This window comes from Arvicanthis niloticus, chromosome 5 (genome assembly GCF_011762505.2).
Source record: "Arvicanthis niloticus isolate mArvNil1 chromosome 5, mArvNil1.pat.X, whole genome shotgun sequence".
In the NCBI taxonomy this organism is placed as follows: Eukaryota; Metazoa; Chordata; class Mammalia; order Rodentia; family Muridae; genus Arvicanthis; species Arvicanthis niloticus.
Window position 1 is genome coordinate 24,238,192 of NC_047662.1, and position 23,368 is coordinate 24,261,559.

Below are 23,368 nucleotides of genomic sequence, written 5' to 3' on the forward strand. Positions count from 1 at the left end.
GAGTCTGAGTCAGGCCTCACAAGTCAGGCCAGCTTGGCTTATATAGTCAGAACCTGTCTCAAAAATAAAACTAAGAAGTCTTTCTATTTACTAGGGAAAGCAGTTTATTTTAGACATAATTCCTGGCTTATGCTTAGAAACAATTATTTTCGTCTTCTCCAGAAATAAATCTTCAAATTTTCTTTATTATAAAATATCTGAAAATAAGCGAGTGTCTGTAATATTTCTTTTCAACAAAGCAAAAACACTTAGAGAGGAAAGGGGTTTGGGGTTGTTTTGTTTGTTTTGTTTGCCTTTTGCTTTCTTGAGACACGGTCTTTCTGTATAGCCCTGGCTGTCCTGGAACTCACCCTGTAGTCTAGGCTGGCCTCAAACTCAGAGATCCACCTGCCTCTTCCTCCCGAGTGCCTGTGCCACCACCCTCCAGGAAAGGCTTTATTTTAGCCTATGGCTGTCAGGTCACATTCTATCAAGGAACTCAAGGCAGGAACTAAAGCGAGGCCATGGAGGAGTGCTGCTTGCTGGCTTGCTCCTCATGGCTTGCTCAGCCTGCTGTCTTACAACATCCAGGACCACCTGCCTGGATCTGTATGTCAGTGTGTTGGGGACACTTTCTTGTTGAGATTCCCTCTTCCCAAATGACTCCAGCTGGTGTTGACAGAAAACTAGCTAACACAGATATTATTTCCATTGTTAATGATGCACTTTTAAGTATTTGTAGTCATGTTATACAACCTTGTATTAGACTTTTATTTGCCGTGGAAAATGCTGCTATACACAGTACTGTACACGTTTTTTGCTATGAAATAAACCACTGGCATGTTTGGCTGGCTCTTCTGGCAACAGCCCAGGATTGGTGCAATTGCAATGCTTGTGTTGGGTGTTAGTTTGCTTCTAGATTCTCCTGTCATGATGCCTTGTGCCAACATGGCAGCCTGAGTCTGTAGCCCCAGCTCCTCAGGTGACTAAGACAAGCAGATGAGCCTGCATGGTCAAAGGTCAGCCTGGGTGCACAGCACAGTCCAGCCTGATTATTTTCTTAGGCAGGATTCCTAGGTGTAGTTATAGTGAGACTGATAGCCAGGACTGATGCAGAAGGGCACACACCTGTTTTGGGCTGATATTGCCGAGGACTTCTAGTTTCTTCCTGGGCTAGTATAGATGTATCAGGTGTTTTTGTGTTTCGTTCTGCTTTTAAAGAAGAGATCTCTATTCATAGCTTCGAGCTCAACCTCTCTCCCATGTGCTTGGATTATAGATGATTTAGCTCAGACTCTAGACTTCATCTGTGTTCTTTACTTTTCCCTGGCAGACTCCTGACACCTACTGGTCAAGTTGCGTGTTTACAGCATTTTGTAGTTGTAGGTGTGTTTTTGAGGATGACTGATTGACATAAGTGGTTTCTTGTTCTCTACCCAACCAGCCAATTTCTATGGTCAGGAGGATGGAGTTCCTTGATTGACTAGACTCTGTCTTGTGCCCACAGCAGGGAATTACCTTGGAATATAGAAAGAAGGTTGTTCTCTAGAGGAATTCACCTTCAACAGTCAGGAAACGGGTATTTTTAAATTATTTAAGGAACTGGAGAGATGGCTTGGTGGTTAAGGACATGTAAGTTGTAAATTGTTGTTTTTGTGCTTTGTGGGTATTTTGTTGTTGTTGTTGCTTTAGTTTTTCGAGACATGGTTTCTCTGTGTAGCCCTGGCTATCCTATAACTTGCTTTGTGGACCAGGCTGGCCTTGAACTCAGAGCTCTGTCTGTCTCTGCCTCCTGAGTGTGCTACCACCCCGTGTGCTTCATGTTTTGAGACTGGTCTCTCTCTAGAACCTAGGCCGACCTGGAACTCATTCTGAAGACCTTGAACCCCCAGAGATCCACTTGCCTCTACCTCCCAAGAGCTGTACGCTTCTGTGCCCAGCCAAAGTTAAAACTGTTGTAAGGTTTAAAATTTGCTTTTGTGGTGCTACAGATCAAACTCAGGACATACATGTTAGGCGAGTGTTGTTTCCCTGTGCTACCTTCCCTCCCTTCCCCCAGACTCTCATTTTTGATAATTATTGTTAAGTAACTTCTAAAAGTTAATTCTAATGTTTCTTATTTTTCTGTTTTCACCAATATTGGTTGTTGTTTTCTAAACATTGTTGCCAGTTTAATGTTTAAAATAGTATTTTGCCAGGGTATATAGCACAGACCTGTAGTCCAGACCTGTAGCCAAGGCTACATAGTGAGACCTTTTTTTTTTTTGTTCTTGTTTTTGTTTTTTTGTTTTTTTGAGTCAGGGTATCTCTGTATAGCCTTAGCTGTCCTGGAACTCACTCTGTAGATCAGGCTGGCCTCGAACTCCGAAATCCACCTGCCTCTGCCTCCCAAGTGCTGGGATTAAAGGCGTGCGCCACCACTGCCCAGCTGTTAGACCCTTTTTTTAAAAAGTACCTTTTGTATTTCTTTTTCACTTAACATCAACTGTAATTATTTTTTGTAACTAATTTAATTAAATGGGTGCTTCCTTTTCCATTTGAGAGATTTATCATCGTTTCCCAAGATGTTTTCCAATTGTTAGTTATTAAAGTGGATTTGGAATTGTGTTGTTCTTTTTGTTTTGAAACTGGGCTTCAGTCTGTAACCCAGGCTTTCTTGGACCCACTATGAAGACCAAGCTAGCCTCAAATTTGTGATCCTCCTATCTTAGTTTTGTGAATACTGGACTAACAAGTATGAGCCACTGTATGCAATTTTTTTCTTGTATTTATTTATTTATTGTATTATTTTATGCAAATGAGTGTTTTGCCTGCATATATGGGGAACATGTGCATACCTGGTGCCTTCAGAAGTCAGAAGAAACTATGGATCCCCTAGACACTAGAGTTAGAGATGTTTGTGAGCCATTATGTGGGTGCTGGGAATTGAACCGGGGTCTGAAAGAGCAGCCAGTGCTCTTAACTGCTGAGTCATCTCTCTAGTCCCTGAAATAAGTGTTCTTAACTGCCAAACCATTTCTCCAACCCAAATTCTTAATTTTGTTTTTGTTTTCCAGACAGGATTTCTCTGTGGAGTCCTGGAACTCCCTCTGTAGACAGGATGGCCTGGAACTCAGAGAATCCACTTTCCTCTGCCTCCCAGGTTCTGGGATAAAAGGTGTGGGCTGCTGTCCACCACCGCCAGCACCAGCAGGCTGCAATTCTTACATTTTTAACATTCATACATAATAGTACCTCCAATGTTTTTTCCCCTCAGGTGTTTTGCATCTATTGATGTTTTTTTCTTTGGGAACAATTCCAGATATTCTTCTAGCAAAGGTATGAATGCCTTGGTCAGTGGTTTGACTGGTGTGTGCAAGGTCCTAGAAGGATAAAGGATCAACACCACAGAAGGAAGCCTTTGCTTTTATAGAATTTTACCAACTTGTATTTCTGTGTACACTGTATGAGTGGGGCTGGAAAGGCGGCTCAGCAGTTAAGAACCCTTGCAGCTCTTGCAGACGACCAGAGTCTGTTTCCCAGCACTCATGTTGGCTGCTCACCATTGCCAGTAACTCCAGCTCCTGGGGCTCTGATGTCCCCCTCTGGCCTCTGTGGGCACCTGCACTTAAAGATACACACACAGACACTCCCAGCATATAGGCACATATACATATAGTTAAAAATAAATCATTTGAGGGGCTGGGGTATAAGCTCAGTGGTAGGATGCCCATCTAGCATGCAGGGGGCTCGGTTTCAATCCCAGGCACCACAGAAAACAAAACTCAGCTCAGTATTTATGTGGTTGCTGTCATTTTATTACATATTTTTACTTTTTCCCCTATCTCTGGGTGCTAGGAATTGATTCCCCAGCCTAGTGCATCCTAAGCACACTCTACTTCTGAACTCTCTGTCCAGGCAGTTACTGAACCAATGTCTATTGGCCCTGGAGAGGCAGCTCAGTGGTTTAGAACACCCACTCTGCTTCCAGAAGACCAAGATTTGATTCCCAGTACCTCATAGCAGCTCATAGCTGTCTGGAACTCCAGTTCCCGGAGGTCTCTTCTGGCCTCTTTGGGTAGTAGCCACACACATGAAGAACAGACATATATGCAGGCAAAACGCCCATACACCAGACATATATGCAGGCAAAACGCCCATACACCAGACATATATGCAGGCAAAACGCCCATACACATAAAGTAAAATTTAAACAGCGTTGATTTGTTGACTAGGTTAAAGGGTGATCTTAAATTGTTTTAGTTTTTAGTTTTAATCTATATAAAATGTTCATCAAGAATTCCCTATATTCCCTAGCTCCAACCTTTCCTACCCATGCTTTCAGAGTATAAATGTGTGTTTTTCTTTCTCGTCTCAGGTCTGGTCCATCGAACTCACATGTCATCCTGTCGAGTGGACAAGCCTTCTGAGATAGTAGATGTTGGAGACAAAGTTTGGGTGAAGCTTATTGGCCGAGAGGTAAAGTTTCCTGTACCTTCATGTGGTTTGAAAGGCTTATAAAAAGCTGAGGTTTCATTGGAATTCCATGACAGTGCATAAATGTTCGTGGTGGCTGATGTCCTTATTTTTAAATCTTGTCCCAGTAATCTGTCTTGAGTGTGAATCTTGTGATTGAGTGTCCTGCAGGCATGGGAGAAATAACATGAAGTATAGAAGTGTACTGAAGAGTGTGTGTTCACAGAACGCTCCTCCTGAAGCTCGGACAGAAAAACCCAAAGAAGATTTACTCTTCAGCACAGCTTCAGAGAGTGCTTGTCATGTGCCCTTCATCTTGGGCTGGAAGGAAAAGGACACACACAGCCATTTCTCCTAGAGTTTGGGACTCTGCAGTGGATGGGCAGCTCAGGCATGGGAGTGCATGCCCTCCACGGTCTACCAGGGAATGGCAGGCAGAAAGCCAGGGACACTACTCGGAAGCTGAAAACTGTTGAGTGCTTTGACGGGTTAGGTCCTGTAGCTGTAAGACAGAGCCATAGTTGAGTATGGTAGTGTACGCCTGCAATTTTAGCATACAGGAGGCCGAGGCAGAGAGTGTGTGTATGTCTGCTGTCTGACTGCCTATCCCCACATGCAGGCCACAGTGTGTGAAGATCAGAGGACAGCTCGCTGGAGTCTCTTCTCTCCCTGCACCTGTGTATCCTGGGGATTGAACTCATGTTGTTAGGCTTGACAGCAGGCACCTTCACCCACTGAGCCATCTCACTGGCCCCTGGCCTCTGTTTTACCTCTAAGATAGGAATGGATAAAGATCATTTACTGTATCTCTTCTGCCAGTATGTTTGCCCTTTTTACTTTTTGTACCCCCAAACCCCTGTTTTTAGCTTAGTACTTAGTCAATTAGTGTTTGCTCTGATATTTACAGGTTAGACTCTGAGGTATTACAGATCAGTGGTCAGGTATTCAATGGGTTTGGAGGCTTGGGAACATAGCTCGGCTGGTAAATGCTTGCCATGCAAGCATCAAGGCCTGAGTTCACTTACACTAGCACCTAAGTTGAAAGCTAGGTGTGGTGGTGCGCTCCTGTAATCCCAGTGCTGAGGAGGTGCAGAGGACCCCAGGGACTTGCTGGTCCCTAGCTGAATGGGGAGGCTCCAGTTCTCAAAGAACATTGTAGGTGTTCCAGAGGAATGACTCAGGTTGACCTTTGGATTCTGTACACACATGCACTGACATGAACACTCCTGCACACACACACACACACACACACACACACACACACACACACACACAGAGAGAGAGGTTTTGGTGACTCTTTTTTTGTCTTTTTCAGATGAAAAATGATAGAATAAAAGTGTCCCTCTCCATGAAAGTTGTCAACCAAGGAACTGGGAAAGACCTCGATCCCAACAACGTTATCATTGAGTAGGTAAAGGGTTTGCAGAGCTGAAACCCCACAAGTAAAGATGGCAGTAAATTAGGATAGGATGGGCTGCTGCTGTTGGCAGCGGAGGTGTGACTGAGTGTCATAGCGTAGATGACCTTGAGTTTTATAGGTGGAACCCTGCTTCCTGACTGTTTTGAGGCAGGGCCTTGCTGTGTAGCCTGGGTGGCCTCAAGTCCCAGTGCTCTCACCTTAGATTCCTGCCTGCTGAATTTCAAGGGTGCACACCCACCCACCTACACAGCCTGCGTGTGGAGCTGAAGGTGAAAGACCCAGGTGGGAATCTAGCCTCGGGTGTCTTCTCCACAGTTTTGTTTCCTTTCTCTCCTCTCTTCCTGTCTCCACTCTGCCTGTCAGCAGCTCGTGAGGTGCTGCTGCAGCCTCTCCTGAGAGGCTTCGGCATTGGCTCTGAGGAAAGGTAGAGCCGGTGGTGTTAGACTCACACTGAACACAGCACCTTCCACTTGAGAGTGGAAGGTTGTCTGTTGTCTAAGGGTGGAGTCTGCAGAGCCAGGAAGCTTGCTCTCTGACTCAATCCTGTACTGAATTCCATTTTTAAAAAATATAAAAAAAGACATTCATTTCTTTATTGGGGGTAAGGGGGACATATTTGTGGGCACAACTTGTGAGAACAGTTCTTTTCCTGCTACCATTCAGGTCTCAGGGATAGACCTCAGCTCCTCAGACGTGATGGTAAATGCTTTTGTTTTGTTCAGGGGGAAAGGTGTGTGTTTTTTGAGAGTGTCTCTCTCTATGTACCCCAGGCAGGAAGGTTTAAATTCCAGGGGAACTGCTATTACCATGTTCCTTTTATTGATTTGTTATTGTTGTTGTTGCTGTTGTTGTTATTGTTATTATTATTAAGACAGGGTCTCTCAACGTAAGCATTGACTGTTTTGAAACTCACTCTGTAGACCAGGATGGACTTTAACTCACAGAGACCCACCTGCCTCTGCCTCCCAGCTGCTGGGATCACAAGCTATGCCAGTGGGTCTGGCTCTTTATTGAATTTCTAGCCAGAATTTGCTTAATCTTTGAGAGCCCTTGCTGGGGGAGGTTCACTGGGGGAAGGCCTTTGCTGTGGAAACCTGCCAGTCTGAGTTCAATCCCTGAAACCCATATAAAGGTGGAAGGAGCGACCCAGTTCCATAAAGCTGTACATTTACTCCCAACCCTCGAGGGGCTTACTGTTTCTAGTGCTTCAAGCAAGCCAACTAAATCACACATTTATCTTTAAGTTAACCACGTTATTATTTGTTGATTTTGATGTTAAACATCATGTTCCTCCTCTCTGGCAGTGACATCATTGATTAATAAATAAACCAGATGTGGCAGTACATTCCTATAATCCCAATATTTGGTGGACTAAGGCAAGAGAATATGTAGTTAAAGGCTAGCCTGAGCTACATAGTGAGCTCCTGGCTCAGGAACACAACGGTAAAGAATAATGAATATAATTTGAATGAGATCTTTATTGCAAAAAAAAAAAAAATTGAAGCCTTCATATTTCTCATTCTGAGAAAAATTGCTTCAGCTCTGAAGGAATTTTATCTGAAAAGTAGGAAGGTAGTGTTTACTGAAAAGATGTGTACCAGACATAAGGCAGGTGGACGTTATGCCTGTGATGCTCACAGTAACCTGTAAGGTAAGTATGGTCTTGTGTTTCACTTTGCATTTCTAGTTTGTAGCTGGAGATAAGTAGCCTGTGATTGTGTAGCAAACTGTACAGATGGGATGCTGTGATGTAGGACCGGGTGCAGACTGTACAGGTGGGATGCTTTGATGTTGGACACCCAAAGACCTGTGTTCTTATCCTCAGATGCCTGTCTTGGTTTTCGTTTTTCAGACTTCAGTATGTTTTGAAAGGGCTCCTTTCTATAATTCATACACCAGAAAATTGACTCTTTGTGCACTTAGATTCTTCTAGGGCAAAGGCTAGACATTTGTGCAGTCATCTTCAGAACTTAAATTGTATGCTCGTCTGCAGTGTCCACTTGGGTAGCTATGAATAACCTGGGACTATTTAAATGTAAATTAATGAAAATTAAGTAAAATGTCAGAGCTAGGTTTGATGGTGCAGACCTGCACCTCTAGCTACTGTCCAGACTGCTTAGTGAGTGTCTTATTTCAAATAAAAGCTCAAGAGGGGGCTGGGGTGAAGCTCGGGTGTAGCTCGCTTGCCTTCATGGAGGAAGTCCCAACTCAAGTTCCAGTGTCTCAGAAGTAGAAACAAGTGAGATTTAATACCTTTTTGGTTTTTTTTTTTTAAATCACTATAGGTATTTTGTCTGCGTGTATGTTTGCACCACTTACATGTGGTACCCTCAGAGTCCAGTAGAGGATGTCTGATTCCCTGGAATTAAAGTTACAGATGGCTGCAAGCAGCTGGGTGTTGGGAATCTAACCTTAGTCCTTTGGAAGAACAACAAATGCTCTTATCCTCTGAGCCATCTCCCTAGCCCCACAAAATTTAGGGTTTTTTTTTGTGTGTGTGTGTGTGTGTGTATTTTTACTTTTTATTGGATCTTTATGAATTTCACATCGTGCACCCCAGTCCCACTTGTCTCTCCCCACCCCTTATACCCACCCTTCACTCTTGAAACCTCCTCCTCAACAGAAAGAAAGAAAAAAAAAAAAACTTGTTTTAGAAGCTGCAGTGTGTCCCAGTGTGTCCCACAGTCTACCCTTTGTCCACACTTCTTTGCTTGCAAATGTTTGTTGCAACGACTCGTTGAGCTGAGTCTTCTGGCCTCTGCTACTCCATCAATACTGGAACCTCACTGGGACTCCTCTCAGACATCCTGTTGTTGCCCTGTGTCATGGAGAGCCTGTAGTTTTGGATCTGTAGGATTGGCCCCTTAATGCATTCCAGTAGTTCATTGATGAGGTAGGTGGGGTGGGCCGGTAATTCTGTAGTCATACTAGCAACATTTAAAAATGTTTAGTAACCATATTTTTCTCTGACATGGTGGAATATGCCTTTAGTTCCAGCAGAGGCAGATGGGTCTCTGTGAGGTCAAAGTCAGCCTATCTTTGACAGCAATAAAATAATACCACATACCAATGAGAATAAATGACTCAACTATAGACAGCGATGTGGATGAGTTCACAAACAGAATTATACAAGAAGCATTCAGTGTGTGTGTGTGTCTGTATCTCTCTGTCTCTCTCTCTGTCTCTGTCTCTGTCTCTCTCTCTCTCTCTGTGTGTGTATCTGTATCTCTGTGTGTGTCTGTATCTGTGTGTGTCTGTATCTCTCTCTCTCTCTCTCTCTCTCTCTCTCTCTCTCTCTCTGTGTGTGTGTGTGTGTGTGTGTGTGTGTGTGTGTGTGTGTGTAGATATACCTTTTGGTACTAAAAGTTGAAACCAGGGATTTTTGTATGCTAGACATATATTCATAACACCAATAACAATTAGTACTTTTAAAGATAGCTCCTTGTTAAATTGCTCAGGCTGGTCTTGAACTTGTGAAACTTCTCCTTAACCTCCCCAGTCCTGGGATTATAGGAGTATACCATATAACTGGTGTACTGCCAGCTACTGTAAAAAGAAGTGAATTTGTGCTTTTGGAAGCTAGAGTGGTGGTCATGCTCACTAGACGAGCTGTATACTGACTGTAAGTGTGTGTGTCTTCTCTATAGGAGCTCATGCTCACTAGACGAGCTGTATACTGACTGTAAGTGTGTGTGTCTTCTCTATAGGAGCTTGTGCTCACTAGACGAGCTGTGTACTGACTATAAGTGTGTGTCTTCTCTATAGGAGCTCATGCTCATTAAGAGTGTGATAGGAGTAGTCACCTTTGGCCCAGGGGCTCAGGGAAGAAGACTTGGAAGAGGGAGCCTTAGAACTTTTGGGTAGCAAGTGCGTTGTGGAAGTTGGGCAGGAGGTGGGGCATTGCAGAGCTGATCTAAGGAGAGGCACTCAGCATCTGTAAAAAATAGAATTAGCTCTTGGGCAGAGCCTATGAAAAATAAAAAGGGTCTGGAAAAGGGGTTGAGGATCTAACTGAAAGCCCCAAGACCAAGGTCTCCTAAGGAACTTGGCCTTGGTTTGTAGAAAGCTTGTAAAGGTCTTTTAAATTCATGAGTGATCTGATAAGGGCTGTAGGGTGGTTTCCCATGGTAAGTAATTATTGTTTCTCTCTTTTTCTGGAGACAAGGGTTTTCTATGTAGCCCTGGCTGTCCTGGAACCCATCATGTAGACCAGGCTGGCCTCCAACTTAGAGATCTACCTGTTTCTCCCATCTGAATGCTAGGATTAAAGGCATGTGCCACCATTGCCTGGCAAATATACTTTCAAATGCCTTTCCTGTATATTATTAAAACCTAGTCTTATTCATAACTGTTAATTCAAAGTCTCATTTTAAATGAGAAAAAAAAAGAGGGAGCTGTTCCATTGTCTCGTTCTGTCCAATATTTCTCTTTCCCTTTTCCTAGTTCAAAAACAAAACACGCAGCATTGTGCTGTAATATATCTGGCCTCTTCTCTGAAAAGCACCAGTGGTCAGGATGTCTTTCATTACAGGCAAGAAGAGAGGCGCAGGCGGTCCTTCCAGGATTACACTGGGCAGAAGATCACCCTTGAGGCCGTCCTGAACACAACTTGCAAGAAGTGTGGCTGCAAAGGTAGGGGAAGCTGCCATTTCTGTCTCCTCTCCTTTAGGATGCCCTGCTGGCTGAAGGAGACCGAGTTAGTTTAGTTCCCCGTCTTTCAGCCAGCTGCTGGCTGCACTCACTCACACAGTTCTCTGCCGTACTTATCTCCAAGAATGGGTACTGTTCTGTGGAAATGAAGTGTCTTGGAGATACATTCCTTATGGATCTAAATTAGACTCTTTCTTCCTCATCTTTAGCCCAGAATTGGGTTCCAAATTCTTAACAGAGTGCCCTTTTTGTAACACAGATAGAAGATTGTCGCTTGCTTTGGGCTGTTTCCTCAGGTTTCTTCTAGTCTTACTCAAATATTAAAAGCTTTTCAGCCCAACTTCCCTCATTGAAGCTATAATGAGAGATTGCCATCTTCTCATTGTCAGAGTGACTTCAATTTGTCACCTCCCATCCCGAGTTTCCATCCATCATTCTTTGTTCATTTTTACTTATTTATTTATTTTTTAGTATAGAATAGAGTTTATTTAAGGGCATGGGAAGAGGAGTTGAGAAGGGAGTAGAAGCAGAGAAAGAGGGGAGAGAGAGAGAAAAGAAGAGGCCGGCTAGAAACACGTAGAGGAGGGGAGGGGAGAAGAGGGAGAAAGGGGTCATAGAGAGAGGAGAGTCAGAGCCACTTTGTTCATTTTCTGCAGTGATGGTAGCAGATCTGTGTCCTGTTGAATTGCTATTTCACCTGCATGCATGTTTGTGTGAGGATGTTGGATCTCCTGGAACTGGTGTTTCAGACAGTTGTGAGCTGCCATGTTGATGCTGGGAATAAAATCTGGTTCCTCTGGAAGAGCAGCCAATGCTCTTAACGGCTGAGCCATCTCTCCAGCCCTGAATTTGTGAGGTTTTAAAAGGCCCTACTTTTATTCATGAAGAGAGAAGGAGAATATGGCGGTGAGGGAAGCTATCCCCTTGAGGAGATCGTGGTAGCATCCCTGATATTTGGAAAACTACACTGTGTCCCCTTTCCAGACGTCATCTAATTCTGGGCTCAATGTGCAAACACGTTACACACTGCTCTGCAGTTCCTCATACGCTTCTTTCCTACTCTTAAAATGAGCTGTCTGGAACCTTCCTGTAGCTCCAGGGGATCAGATGCCCTCTTCTGGTCTCCTTGGGCACCTGCACTCATGTGCACATACCCACACATAGGTGTGCACATATATACAGACTTTAAAAAAACCTAACTCATCCTAAAAAGCAGAAGAGACCCTCAGTAATTCCACAGGCTCAGTGTGGAGCACCTTACTGATATCCCAACAGGAATAACAAGAAGTAGAATTTGACCCAGCCAGCAAAGGTCAGGTTAAACATGGTTGGCTTTGGAGCATCAAAAGCAGCACAAGACAGGGAGACATTCAAGCTGAGCTAAGTGTTGGCTTTGCTCCTGTGTGACCCTGGGCTACTTAACTCTAGGTCTCAGTACCTGATGCAGATGCAGGGTGTTGGGTTTCATGATCTCTGAGGCCCTTGTCAGACCTGACAGTCTGTTACTTCTCAGGCACCCTGGGTGTCTGTGCCTGTCTCTATGCTAGCTTGGATATGAGTGCCCACATATTGCCAGCTCTCTTCCTTTAGGGCTTGGCCTGCAGTTCAGTTCCCTCTGTTAAGCATTCTGCTCTCTGGAGCAGCCTCTCATTGTCAAGAACAAGTTCCAAAATAGATCTTTAAAAATTAATAAGCCCCATTGCTAAGGGAGGCAGCATGAGCCTGCTTGCTCGTACCTTCTGCCATTTCCAGAGCTGCACCAACGACTCTCGTGGCTCTAACACCAGCTGCTCACCCGACTCTGGTTGAGTGAGCATTGCCACTTGAGGTGGCAGCAGCACTGCCCCAGATACACTCAGTAATGTTCTGAATTGGTGGGCCCTGTCAGGAGCCTCCAGGAAGCCCCCACCTGCAGTGGAGAGTGGCTTCTTCCCTCTCTAGTCTCTCTTTTTTCCCACAGGCCACTTTGCAAAGGACTGTTTCATGCAGCCAGGTGGGACCAAGTATTCTCTGATCCCTGAAGAGGAAGAGGAAAAAGAGGAGGCAAAGGCAGAAGGACTTGAGAAGTCTGATCCCACAAAGAATTCCTCCAGGAAGAGAAAGAAGGTAAGAGCTGCCTTGCTGCTGTGTGTCTCAGTTTTGTAGGTCTCAAATACAAATGCTTTTTGTAAGGATTTAGAAGTAGAGAAAAATTTAAAAAGCAAGCCCTCATCATCTTTTCAGAGAGTTTTTTTTTTTTTAATTTTAGATTTATTTATTTTTATTTATATGAGTACACTATAGCTGTCTTCAGACACACCAGAAGAGTGAGTGCATTGGATCCCATTACAGATGGTTGTGAGCCACCATGCGGTTGCTAAGAATTGAACTCAGGACCTTTGGAATAGCAACCATGCTCTTAACTGCTAAACCATCTCTCCTTCCCCTTATTTTTAAAGTATTCTTAAGTGTTTTAAAAATGCTTGATGTTAAAAGCCATGAAATGGCAGATCCCAAGAGTTCCAGGCCAGCCTGGTCTACAGAGTGAGTTCCAGGACAGCCAGGGCTACACAGAAACCCTGTGTCAAAAAGCAACACAAAGGGGCTGGAAAGATGTCTCAATAGTTAAGAGCACTGTCTGCTCTTCCAGAGGTCCTGAGTTCAATTCCCAGGAACCACATGGTGGCTCACAAAGCATCTATAGTAGGATCTGATGCCCTCTTCTGGTGTGTGTCTGAAGACAGCTCCAGGATACTCGCATATGTAAAATAAATAAATCTTTTTTTTTTTTAAAGCAAAACAAATAAGCAACCAAAAGAGCCACATAAAGTTTTATGCTATGACTTAGAGCGTTGATTGGTTGGTTGGTTGATTGATTGATTGATTGATTGATTGATTGGGTTATTTTTTGAGACAGGTTCTCTTGTAGCTCAGACTGGCCCCAACTGGCTATGTAGCCAAGGATGCCCTTAAACTCTTGATCCTCCTCCCAAGTGTGCCTCTGTGCTTAGGTGTAACCATTAATTTATTTCCTTGTTATTAGATACTTATACTTCCAACTCTCAGCTTCAACCCTAGGGTATACCTCCTTACCTTTCTCTGTATATGTTCCTGGGTTAAGCTTACTGAGTTGAGGCTCAGTGGTTAAAAGCACTGGCTGCTCCTGCAGAGGACCTGGCTTCAGTTGCCGGTACCCAGTGGTGGCTAACACCACTCCAGTTCCAGGAGATCTGACGCTCTCTTCTGGCCTCCAAGACTACTTACTGCATGCATGTGGTGCATATGCTTATGTACAAGCAAAACACCCATTCATGTAAAATAAAAATAAATTAATCTTCTCAAGAGAGGGGAGGGATCTGGAGAGATGATTCATTGGGTAAGAGCACCCAAGTTCAATTTCCAAGCCCCCGTGGCATGTGTCAGCTACAACTGCCTGTAAGCCTGACTCCAGAGAAGTCTGACGCCTCTGGCTTTTGTGCCCTGCACTCACAGACACACATAGATTCATTAAATATAATCTTAAAAAAAGAATAAAGCTTAAATAAAGCTTAAAAAAAGATTACTGAGTCAAGGGAGCCAGGCTGCTGTCCAACACTTGTAATCTCAGAGGAGGGTGGATTGCTACAGGTTCAGGGCAGCAGAGGATGCAGAGTGAGTTCAGGTATTTTGGGGCTGAAAACTGTAACTCTGTTTTGTGGGGCAGGGGAAGCTTGGTGTGTCTGTGAGTTGGCAGGGGTACATAGGGAAACCCTGTCTCAAAGGAGGGATGAAGGAAACAATCAAAGAAAACAACAAAGAAGATATTGAAGATCTTAGAGCTCCTGGGGTTGGAGAGATGGCTCCGGGGTTAAGAGCACTTGTTGTTCTTGCAGATGACCTGGGTTCAATTCCCAGCACCCTCATGGTGGTTCACAACCATTCTTAACTCTAGTTCCAGGGGGTTTGATGCCTTCTTTTAACCTTCATGGGCACCAGGCTGTGTGTGGTGCACATAAACACATGTAGGCAAAACAACTCACACTAAATAAATAAATAACAGCCTTTAAGATTCTACATAGATTTTATCAAGTTGTCTTCCAGGACATCCTTGCTGCTCCCATCAGTGCATGGGACTTCTGTTTCCTGGAGTTGTCTCGTTTTCCTGCTTAGAGCATAGTGATTCATAAGCAGGTTTTATTGTGGTACAGACAGAAACTATGGTGTGTAATGTTCTATGCAGAGAAGGAGGAAAAGTCAGCCAATAGTTGTTTCCTTAACTTGCAGGATATTTATGTGATTGGTTATTGAGGTTTGTTTTGTTCTTTTGTGGTGGTTGCTGTTTGAAGGGTAAGGGAGAACAGGGTCTTTCACTATGTAGTCCTGGTTTGCCTTGGAACTCTTATTTGTAGACCAGGCTGTCTTTAAACTCACCAGAGGTCCACCTCAGCCTCCTGAGTGCTGGGATCATGGTTATACACCTCCACACCCAGCATTTTTGGTGTTTTTTTTAAGATTGATTTTCACTCTGTAGCCCCAGCTGGCTTTGAACTTTCAGTGGTCCTCTGGCCTCAGCCTGCTGAGTGCTGGGTTGCAGATGAACTCGGCTTTTTGAAAATTTGTTGAATGGTCATTTTGTGTCAGGCTTGCAAGCTCCAGGAGTGAAGGTTCTGATGTAATCTTTTTGCTCAGGGGCACCTTCACAAATGGAGGATTGATGTCGTTGTGTAGGTAAGGGGAAGGGCCCATTATACCATTAAAAGAATTAGCCAAGTAGCATGAAAGTCATTGACTTTTATATTCTCTCCATGTCCCTCACCTGGGCTCTCCCTGGTACTTTAGACTTTGGATTGAATCTTTCAAACCTAATTTGAGGTCCTTGGGAACTTATGGCTGGCTGTGTAAGTTTACACTAACTGCAGTTCTTTGATTTTCAGAGTGGGACTGATGTGATCTTTGGCAGTGTTCCCTCCAGAGTGACGCCCAGCCTCTCAGAATAGAAAGTAACACATTAGTCCCTAATTGATTCTCAGTTTTAGGAGATGTGGTCTCATGTGCTCAGGCTGAGCTCAAACTCCTTATGCAGTTTAGGCTGACCTTCAGCTGACCCTCCTGCCTCTACCTCTAGAGCCGGTCTTCATCACAGCACCCAGCTCCTGCCATGCTCTCCAGCCTCTTGGGATTTTGTTGTTACTATTTAATGTCTATGGGTGTTTTGCGTGCATTTATGTCTGTGCACGTGTTTACACATGATGCCAGCTAACACCAGAAGGGGAAGTTGGTAAGTTGGTTGTGAGCCGCTGTGTAGATGGTGGTAATTGAACCTGGGTCCTCTGCTAGTATTGCTAGTGGTCTTAACCAATGAGCTATCTCTCCAGCCCCCACATAATGTCTTTCATGAGCTCTCTGACCAAACATACACGTACTACCAGACTTACTGTTTCTGCCCCTAAGAGAGAAGCCATATGGCTTTACCTTATTCTCTGTCTCCCATTCAGTCAGTTCCCAGGACTGCCAAAAGCTCTTTTCTTCCTTTTTCTCCTCCTCTTCCCCCTCCTCCTCCTTCTTCTCTACTTTTCTTTTTCTTCTTTCCTGAGGCAATGTCTGGCTACTTGTATCCCAGGCTAGCCTACTGCTGGCCCCCTGAGTGCTGCTGTTATGTAGCTGTACCTGGAGAGGGGCATATTTTAAGCATTTGAAAATGGCGTTGCTCCTGCCTCACTTGTGTCTAGGACAGTGTCAGACACTTGATATAACAAGACATTAAGATCACCTCTAGCCAGTTTTTGTTTGTGTGTTTTGTTTTTTTGTTTTATTGAGACAGGGTTTTACTCTGTAACTGTGGTTGGCCTGACAGAGATCTACCTGCCTCTGCCTCCTGAGTGCTGAGATTAAAGAAATAGCTTGACCAGTTTATTTAAAAATTATTTTAAGCCGGGCAGTGGTGGCGCACGCCTTTGATCCCAGCACTTGGGAGGCGGAGGCAGGTGGATTTCTGAGTTCAAGGCCAGCTTGGTCTACAGAGTGAGTTCCAGGACAGCCAGGGCTACACAGAGAAACCCTGTCTTGAAAAAATTTTATTTTAAAATGAATTGTTTATTCATTTTGTTGGAGAGGACGGCATCATCCCTTGCTCTTGTGGCGGTCCAAGGACAACTTGGAGACGTCTGTTCTCTCCTATCATGTAGGTCGTCAGGGCTGGAAGCAAGTAACTTAACCACTGAGCCTGCCCAGAGGCCTTTTGTCTTTTGGTGCTCTGTGTTGATGTATTTCTATATATCATATAAATCAGGTTCAAGTCTCCCGAGTTCTAGGAGGCCTCCTATCTTTTTTTTACCCTCTAAATCTCTTTTTTCTCTTTCCTCTTTCTCCTCTTGGAGACTGGGTATTTCAGGCTGGCCTTGAAATTCGCTATCCTCCTGCCTTACCTGAGCGTCACTGTTACTGCCCCTCCAAACCTTAGGTTCCCTTAGGGGATGGGCTTTTCTTTCCAATAAGAAATGGACTTTGGAAGTCCATGTGGGGCTTGGACACTGCTCTAGTACTCATAGTTCTGGGACGGTGTGCAGAACTGAACAGTTGATCTGAGGGGCATTTGATCCACACGGTCAGCAGGAATAGGAACTGGAGGGACTGTCTGTGGTAGGCATGTGTGGAAGGCATCTCACATGAAGTAAGATCACATCATTCAATCAACTAATTGCTTAAGGAAAAAGATAATCAGCCAAGGTGTGCGTGGTGATGAAGGAAAGGAACACGTCTCAAGGAGGCCCGCTCTCGTGACCTTCAGAGGGCAGGAAGTGTAATGGAGGCAAGCCCATTTCTTCTCAAGTCTGCTTCAGTGTCTGCCTTCTGCATTCTGGTAGAAGAACATATTTAATGCTAAGCCTGTGAGACAGAAGATGCTTGGCAAAGTCTGCTCAGAAGCCTTGGTGCTTCAGCTTTCTATTTAAAAAGAACATATTAATTACTTCAGTGTATTATGGTGTGTGTGATGGCGTGCATGTGCCATAGTCTGTGTTAGAGGTCAGAGGTCAGAGGACAGCTTCGTAGAGTCGGCTCTCTCCTTCCAATCTTCTGTGGGTTCTGGGCATTGAACACAGGTTACAAGATTTGTACAGCAAGTGCTTATCCTGCTGAGCCATCCTCCTGCCTCCCCTTTCCCACTCCCACTTTTGAGAGATGGCCTAGCTCCCAGCTCACTGTGTAGTGGAGGATGACCTTAAATGCCTGGTCTTCCTGTCTCCATCTACCAGATGCTGAGATCACATCCAGGTACGCTACATCCACTTCTTCGATATGATGTCATCTCCTACCATTCCCTCCACACACACACTGTACTTGAGCTTTGTGCATTAATGGAGCTTCTGCTGTGTGTTCCTCTGTTTCAGTCACTGAGGAACAGAATGAAGAAAATGGCCAAAATCCCTGTCTTTGATGGAAGAGATGTAAACACATACAGTGTGATGTTAATATACCAAGTAGTATAAATGCCACGGAGAGAGAGTTCTGGGGCTGTTTTGTGGTGTTCCACCCAGCACCTTGTGCATGGTAGGCCAGTGCTCTGCCATGAGCCACAGCCCAGCCCTTTATTATCCACCCACTGTAGATAGGGTGCAACTCTTATAGATACCATCTAAAGCTAGTGTGATAGTGCACTCCTGTAATCCCAGCATGAGAGAGGCTGGGGGGAGAGGGAGGGGAAAGAGGGGGCGGAGGACATTCAACGTCAAGGCCTATCTGGGCTGCATAGCAAAGCCTTGTCTCAAATAAATAAATACATAAATAAATAAACAAATAAATGTATTGTTTGGATAAGTGCAGTGCAAAGAGGACTTCAGCATTGTAGTAGCTGGGTGCTGGAGGTGAGCTTGGCACATTTCAGAAGAGTGCAGAGCCGGTGTACATAGAATAGTGTGAGTGGCTGACGAGGAGGCCTGGGTACCACAGAAGGCCCAGCTGCTGGTTGTAAGAACTTCACTTTCTATTTATGTAGAGATTTTCAGCAGTGCAGTGACGTGATCCGACAGTCTCACTGTGTAGCACTGGCTGACCCAGAACTCGTTGTGTAGATCAGCCCAGCCTTGAACTCACAGAGATCCATCTGCCTCTGTCTTCCCTTTTGAGATAATTGTTCTGGCTACTAGGTGGGAAATGTGTAGGTCAGAAAGTAAGGTCAGAATCTGCAGGCCAGGTGACAGACACTTAATCCAGGTGAAGACACCTGGAGCTTGTGTTGGTGTGACTGTGGTAGAGAGGGTGAGAAAGGAGCTGACCTATCCGTAGATTTGAAGGCAGAGCTGACAGAGTGTTGGGAGATTGGATGAAGGGGAGGGATCTGGTAACGATGGCATCAAGATGGGACTGTAACTGAAAGATCGAGGCGAGAGACACTAGAGAAGCTGTAAAGATCTTAGTTTGAGCTGGGTGGTGGTGGCACATGCCTTTGATCCTATAGTCCAAGATGCAGAAGCAGGCAGATCTCTGAATTTGAGGCCAGCCTGGTCTACAGAGTGAGTTTCAGGACAGCCAGGGCTGCACAGATACTGTCTTGGGAAGAGGTGTTAGTTTGAGTTGCTATCTGTGAAGATGAGAAGGAGACATGGATGAGGTTAAGTTTTCCAGAGGGGGTGGACGAAGAATTGAGGTGCCTGTTACACACCCTAAGTAGACTATGGAATAGGCATTTGATTCACTTCAGGGTTCAGGGGAGAAGCTAAAGTAAAAGACAGAAATGTGGAAGTTGTCATTGTTGATACACTTGGTGTCTCTGAGATGGCCTGAAGGTAAATTAGTGGGGATGGGGCATGTGAAGCTGGGTGGGGAGTGCCCATCTTGGCTGATAGATGAGGGAAGTGACATCCAAGAACTGGCCATTAGAAGGTGTGTGCCTGTAATCACAGTAGAACTAGGAGGCTGGCCTCAAGTGTGAGACTAGCCTGATCTACATCTTGAGTTCCAAGCCAGGCAGAGCAAATAGTAAGACTGTCTGAAAAAACAAAACAAAACAAAACACCAAATATAAAGCTAAAGCCCTGTGGGTTATTATCACACAGGGATAGAGAAGCCATGTGTTTCTTGCTTCCCTCTGTAGGCTGGGCCAGGCTGGTGGCTCATTTACCTTCCCAGGACTGCCCTGCTTAAGACAGGACAGAACCTCACCAGGCTCTCAAGCCCACAGCATCAGAGATAAGGTGCCAAACTTAAGCCAAACCCTGGATTGACTACCTTTTAGGCCTAGCCACAGCTACTAGAACTTGGGAATGCAGGTCTGGAAGGCAGCTTTTTTCTACTCTCTACTTTATTAAAGGAAACTTTAACTTGTTTGCTCTACTTATTTGCTGAGACTGTGAGGAGACCCTGGGAATGGCTGAACCCAATAAGTCTGTGGTAGAGTATGTGCACGAAGTTGTGGGCTTTGTCACTGGAATTGAGGGAGCTGTTAGGTATTGCTTAGTGCCTGTGATATGTCAGGCTTAGAGCTTACCCTTAGAGCATCCTTCAAAGTAAACACTGTTAAGTAAGTCTTCTGTCCCAGAGTCAGGGTGAGTCAAGTGGCAGACCTGGAATTAATTGTCTTATTCTAAGATTGCGGTTCTGACCACCATACTATGAGGACCCCTGTCGTCTTCATGGAGGACAGACAGTGCTCTTCTCAAGAGATGCATCTGTCCCATCGTCTGTATGCAGAGTTCAACCCTGCCTCTGTAATCTGGGACAAGTGCTTCTAACTTCTCCAGGCCGTGGATACTATTTCATTGAATCATCACAGCATGTGGTGTGGACTATTCTTATCTGTTTTCCATTTGAAGCACTAGACCTCAGTGAGGTGAGATGACTGCAGAGCAGTAAGTAGAACTCAGGCTCACTGTTTCTTCCATCACCTCAAGGTGGATCGCCCAGGCAAACAGGCTTGCAGGATGCTGGCTGCCAAGCCTGCAGGAGCAAGAGCCTCACTTCTCTGCTTTCCCTCCCTCTTCCTGTAGTCTTCTTTTAGGAACTTTGCTGGAAGGCAGCTTATCCAGTGTGAAGAACTTCCCAGGTTGCCCCACAGAAGCAACCTACCAACTCTGTGGGTTTGTGCTGTTGGCTCTGGTGACATGGTTGTGTGTAGGGGTGTTCAACTCTAGGATCCCCCCAAGCCCTCTGTTGTGTGTGTGTTGGGGGAAGAGATGTGAAATATTTGTTTACCTTTGCAGACTTTCAGTCACATTGTGCTCCTTCTCACAGCACTTGCCCTTCCACTGAGTGTGCGGAAAAGTCATGTGACCATGCTCCCTCCCAAAGCTCCTTACATCACATGTGGCTCATGGTAGTTATTACCCTTTAGGGGGAAGTGAGGTCATTCTTCTATTGCCAGCACATCAGTGGGGCTTTGGTCTACATTCCAGCAGCCACCAGGGGATCAGGACTGTCCCCATCCTGTGTGGCAGTGCCTCGCCCCTCCAGGGTTCTAGACCTCCTGTGCCATGCTCTGCAGAGTAAGCTTGCTTATGAACATATTTTTATGAAAAATGATAGTGAAGGGCCAGTGGTATTGCTCAATGGGCAAAAGCAGCTGCCAAGCTGAGACCTGAGTTGGATCCCTAGGTGGGAGAGAAGCGACTCTTAAAAGTTGTCCTCTAACTGCCACTTGTGGGGTGTGGAGTGCACATGCACACGTGTGCGCGCGCGTGCACACACACACACACACACACACACACATACACATACACACACAAATTATAAATATAACAATTACAGTAGAAATAAGCCTGGCATACGTATTTCTTCCAAAGAATGCAACTAGCTGACATGGCAGTACACTTGTGCAGTGCCAGCACTCTGGACGCTGAGGCAGGAGGATCAGGAATTCAAGGATAAAACTGGGCTATGTGGGACCCTGCTTCAAACCCTCCCTCCCCAATACTTGTTTTTCCTGATGCTTTGACCATGAAAAAGGTGGACCTAAACTTATTTATTCACTTTGAGAAGGGTCTCTTTCCATAGCCCTGGTTATCTTGGAACTCACTGTGTAGACCAGGCTGACAAGGACTCACTGAGATCTACTATGTCCAGCAAGTACTTACAAAAAAAAGGCCCGGCAGTGGTGACACATACCCTTAATTCCCAACAGAAGCAGCCAGATCTACACAGAGAAACAGACAAATGCCAAAGACTAGATTCTTGTTTTAAGAAAAACAGCAGCAAACCTATTGGGCTGGAGAAGCGCTGCTGGAGTTCATGGGGTTCAGTTCCCGGAACCCGCAGTGGGTCTCTCACAGCCACACGCAACTAACTCCAGCCTCACTCAGCATTAACTGTGCCCAGGTGAGAGAGTGTGTAAGTGTTAACATGATGGCGTGTCTGTGTTGTATACATCAACACACTTTCAACATGGTTCAAAAAGGATAAAAGTCTACGAGTGTTGTGTGTCTTAGCTCTCCCTCTTATCTGGGCTGGAGCTCACAACGTACACCCACCCGAATCTGCCTCTGAAGCGCTGGGATTGCAGGCAGGCACCGCTTTGCCTGAGTTTCTTTTTGCAAGGGCTTTCACAGTCCTGCCTGACCTTGAACACCTTGTGTCCCTGTCCCCACTTCCCCAATACTGGAATCTCGGGCATGCACTGCATACAGCTCTAGGTCACCTGTTATTCACCTGCTGTGGTTTTGATATTAGAGACAGACACACAGATGTTGAAACTTTACATTTCCCTCTTAGGAAAAGAAGAAAAAGAAGCATAGAGACAGGAAGTCATCTGACTGTGACAGCTCTGACTCTGAGAGTGACTCAGGCAAGAAGGCGAGGCACTCATCAAAAGACAGCAAGGCTGCCAAGAAGAGGAAGAAGAAGAAGAAGCATAGGAAGAAGCACAAGGAGTGAGTGCGGAACAGGCTGCAGCAGCCCTGGCTCCTGCAAAGATGCACTAGTGACAATGTGGCCTCCTACCCCACTGACTTGTCCCCATGTTCTCAGATGGCTCTTCCTCATGCAGCAGATTGGGCCCAGAGGACAGCTCCCAACATGTTTCCCTTGCTGCTCCTGACCCCTTGGCAAGCGACCCTGCAGCCATTGCATTCACGCACTCAGTGTCTTCCTTCAGCAGAAACTTAGAACCTAGAGTCCCACCCCAGCTGCCATTGCCAGAGCTGGATTCCTCTGCAGGAGTCCATGTTAGAGCCACAGGTGCTGCTGTGGATGGGAACCTGGCTGTGGCGGGGGAGCAGCCCCGACCTGCCTGCTCTCTGGCAGCTGTGGTGGATTCTGTGGTCTCCATTCCCTCAGCCAGGGCCTGTACTCCAAGTGAGAACAGTGTTTGCAGTGACTACTGAACCAGAGATGTGCAGCCAAGGTCATTGTTCTGCTTCCTGTCTCTCACTGTGTGAGTGACTGGTTCCATTTCTGGCCTCTGCTTATATTCCTGACATAAATGGAAATGTGTTTGGTTTTAAACTTTTCAGAAGGCTTTATTCCTATAATCCTTCCTGGGTGACTTACAGACTTAACACATCAGTTCATAGAAAACACTTAATATGTTATCCAAGACCCTGGAAAGAGGCCAAGCCTAGGCATAAAGCCAAGGCCACTAGCAGGTCACAGCTTTCTTGAGATACTCGTAAACCCTCTCTTCCATAGTGAAGACTGCTTTCCCCTGGGCTGACTAGGAAACCAGTATTTGTAACCCCGGGGACTTGCTGGGCATGAGTGGGCGGCTCTTAGCAGTCACCTCCCACCATAGTTGTCCATGCCTGGACCTTGATGTCCTGAGCCTGTACTCCAGAGGGAGAGTGACCACAGCACACCATAGAGCAAATCCAGGGATGTTCTATGCAGGATGAATATGAAGTAGCCACACAGTGACAGCCAGCTCCTCTGCCATGGGCTTGCATGGGTGCTGCTGTCCCCTCACTGAGCCTGAGACTGTCC

At 45.4% G+C, this 23,368-nt stretch overlaps 1 protein-coding gene across 6 annotated transcripts in view; it reads left to right on the forward strand.

Annotated features, from left to right (window-relative positions):
• Positions 1 to 22,894, forward strand: part of Zcchc17 (zinc finger CCHC-type containing 17) — a 39,714-nt gene extending 16,820 nt beyond the window's left edge. For all 6 annotated transcript variants that reach the window (XM_034502721.2, XM_076934122.1, XM_034502725.2 and 3 more), the window contains 5 exons: positions 4,337 to 4,437; positions 5,750 to 5,841; positions 10,386 to 10,486; positions 12,465 to 12,610; positions 22,163 to 22,894. In XM_034502721.2, coding sequence (XP_034358612.1) covers positions 4,337 to 4,437; positions 5,750 to 5,841; positions 10,386 to 10,486; positions 12,465 to 12,610; positions 22,163 to 22,324 — 602 coding nt within the window. In that variant the 3' untranslated portion in view covers positions 22,325 to 22,894. The remainder of the gene's footprint in view (positions 1 to 4,336; positions 4,438 to 5,749; positions 5,842 to 10,385; positions 10,487 to 12,464; positions 12,611 to 22,162) is intronic.
• Positions 22,895 to 23,368: the final 474 nt, after the last annotated feature.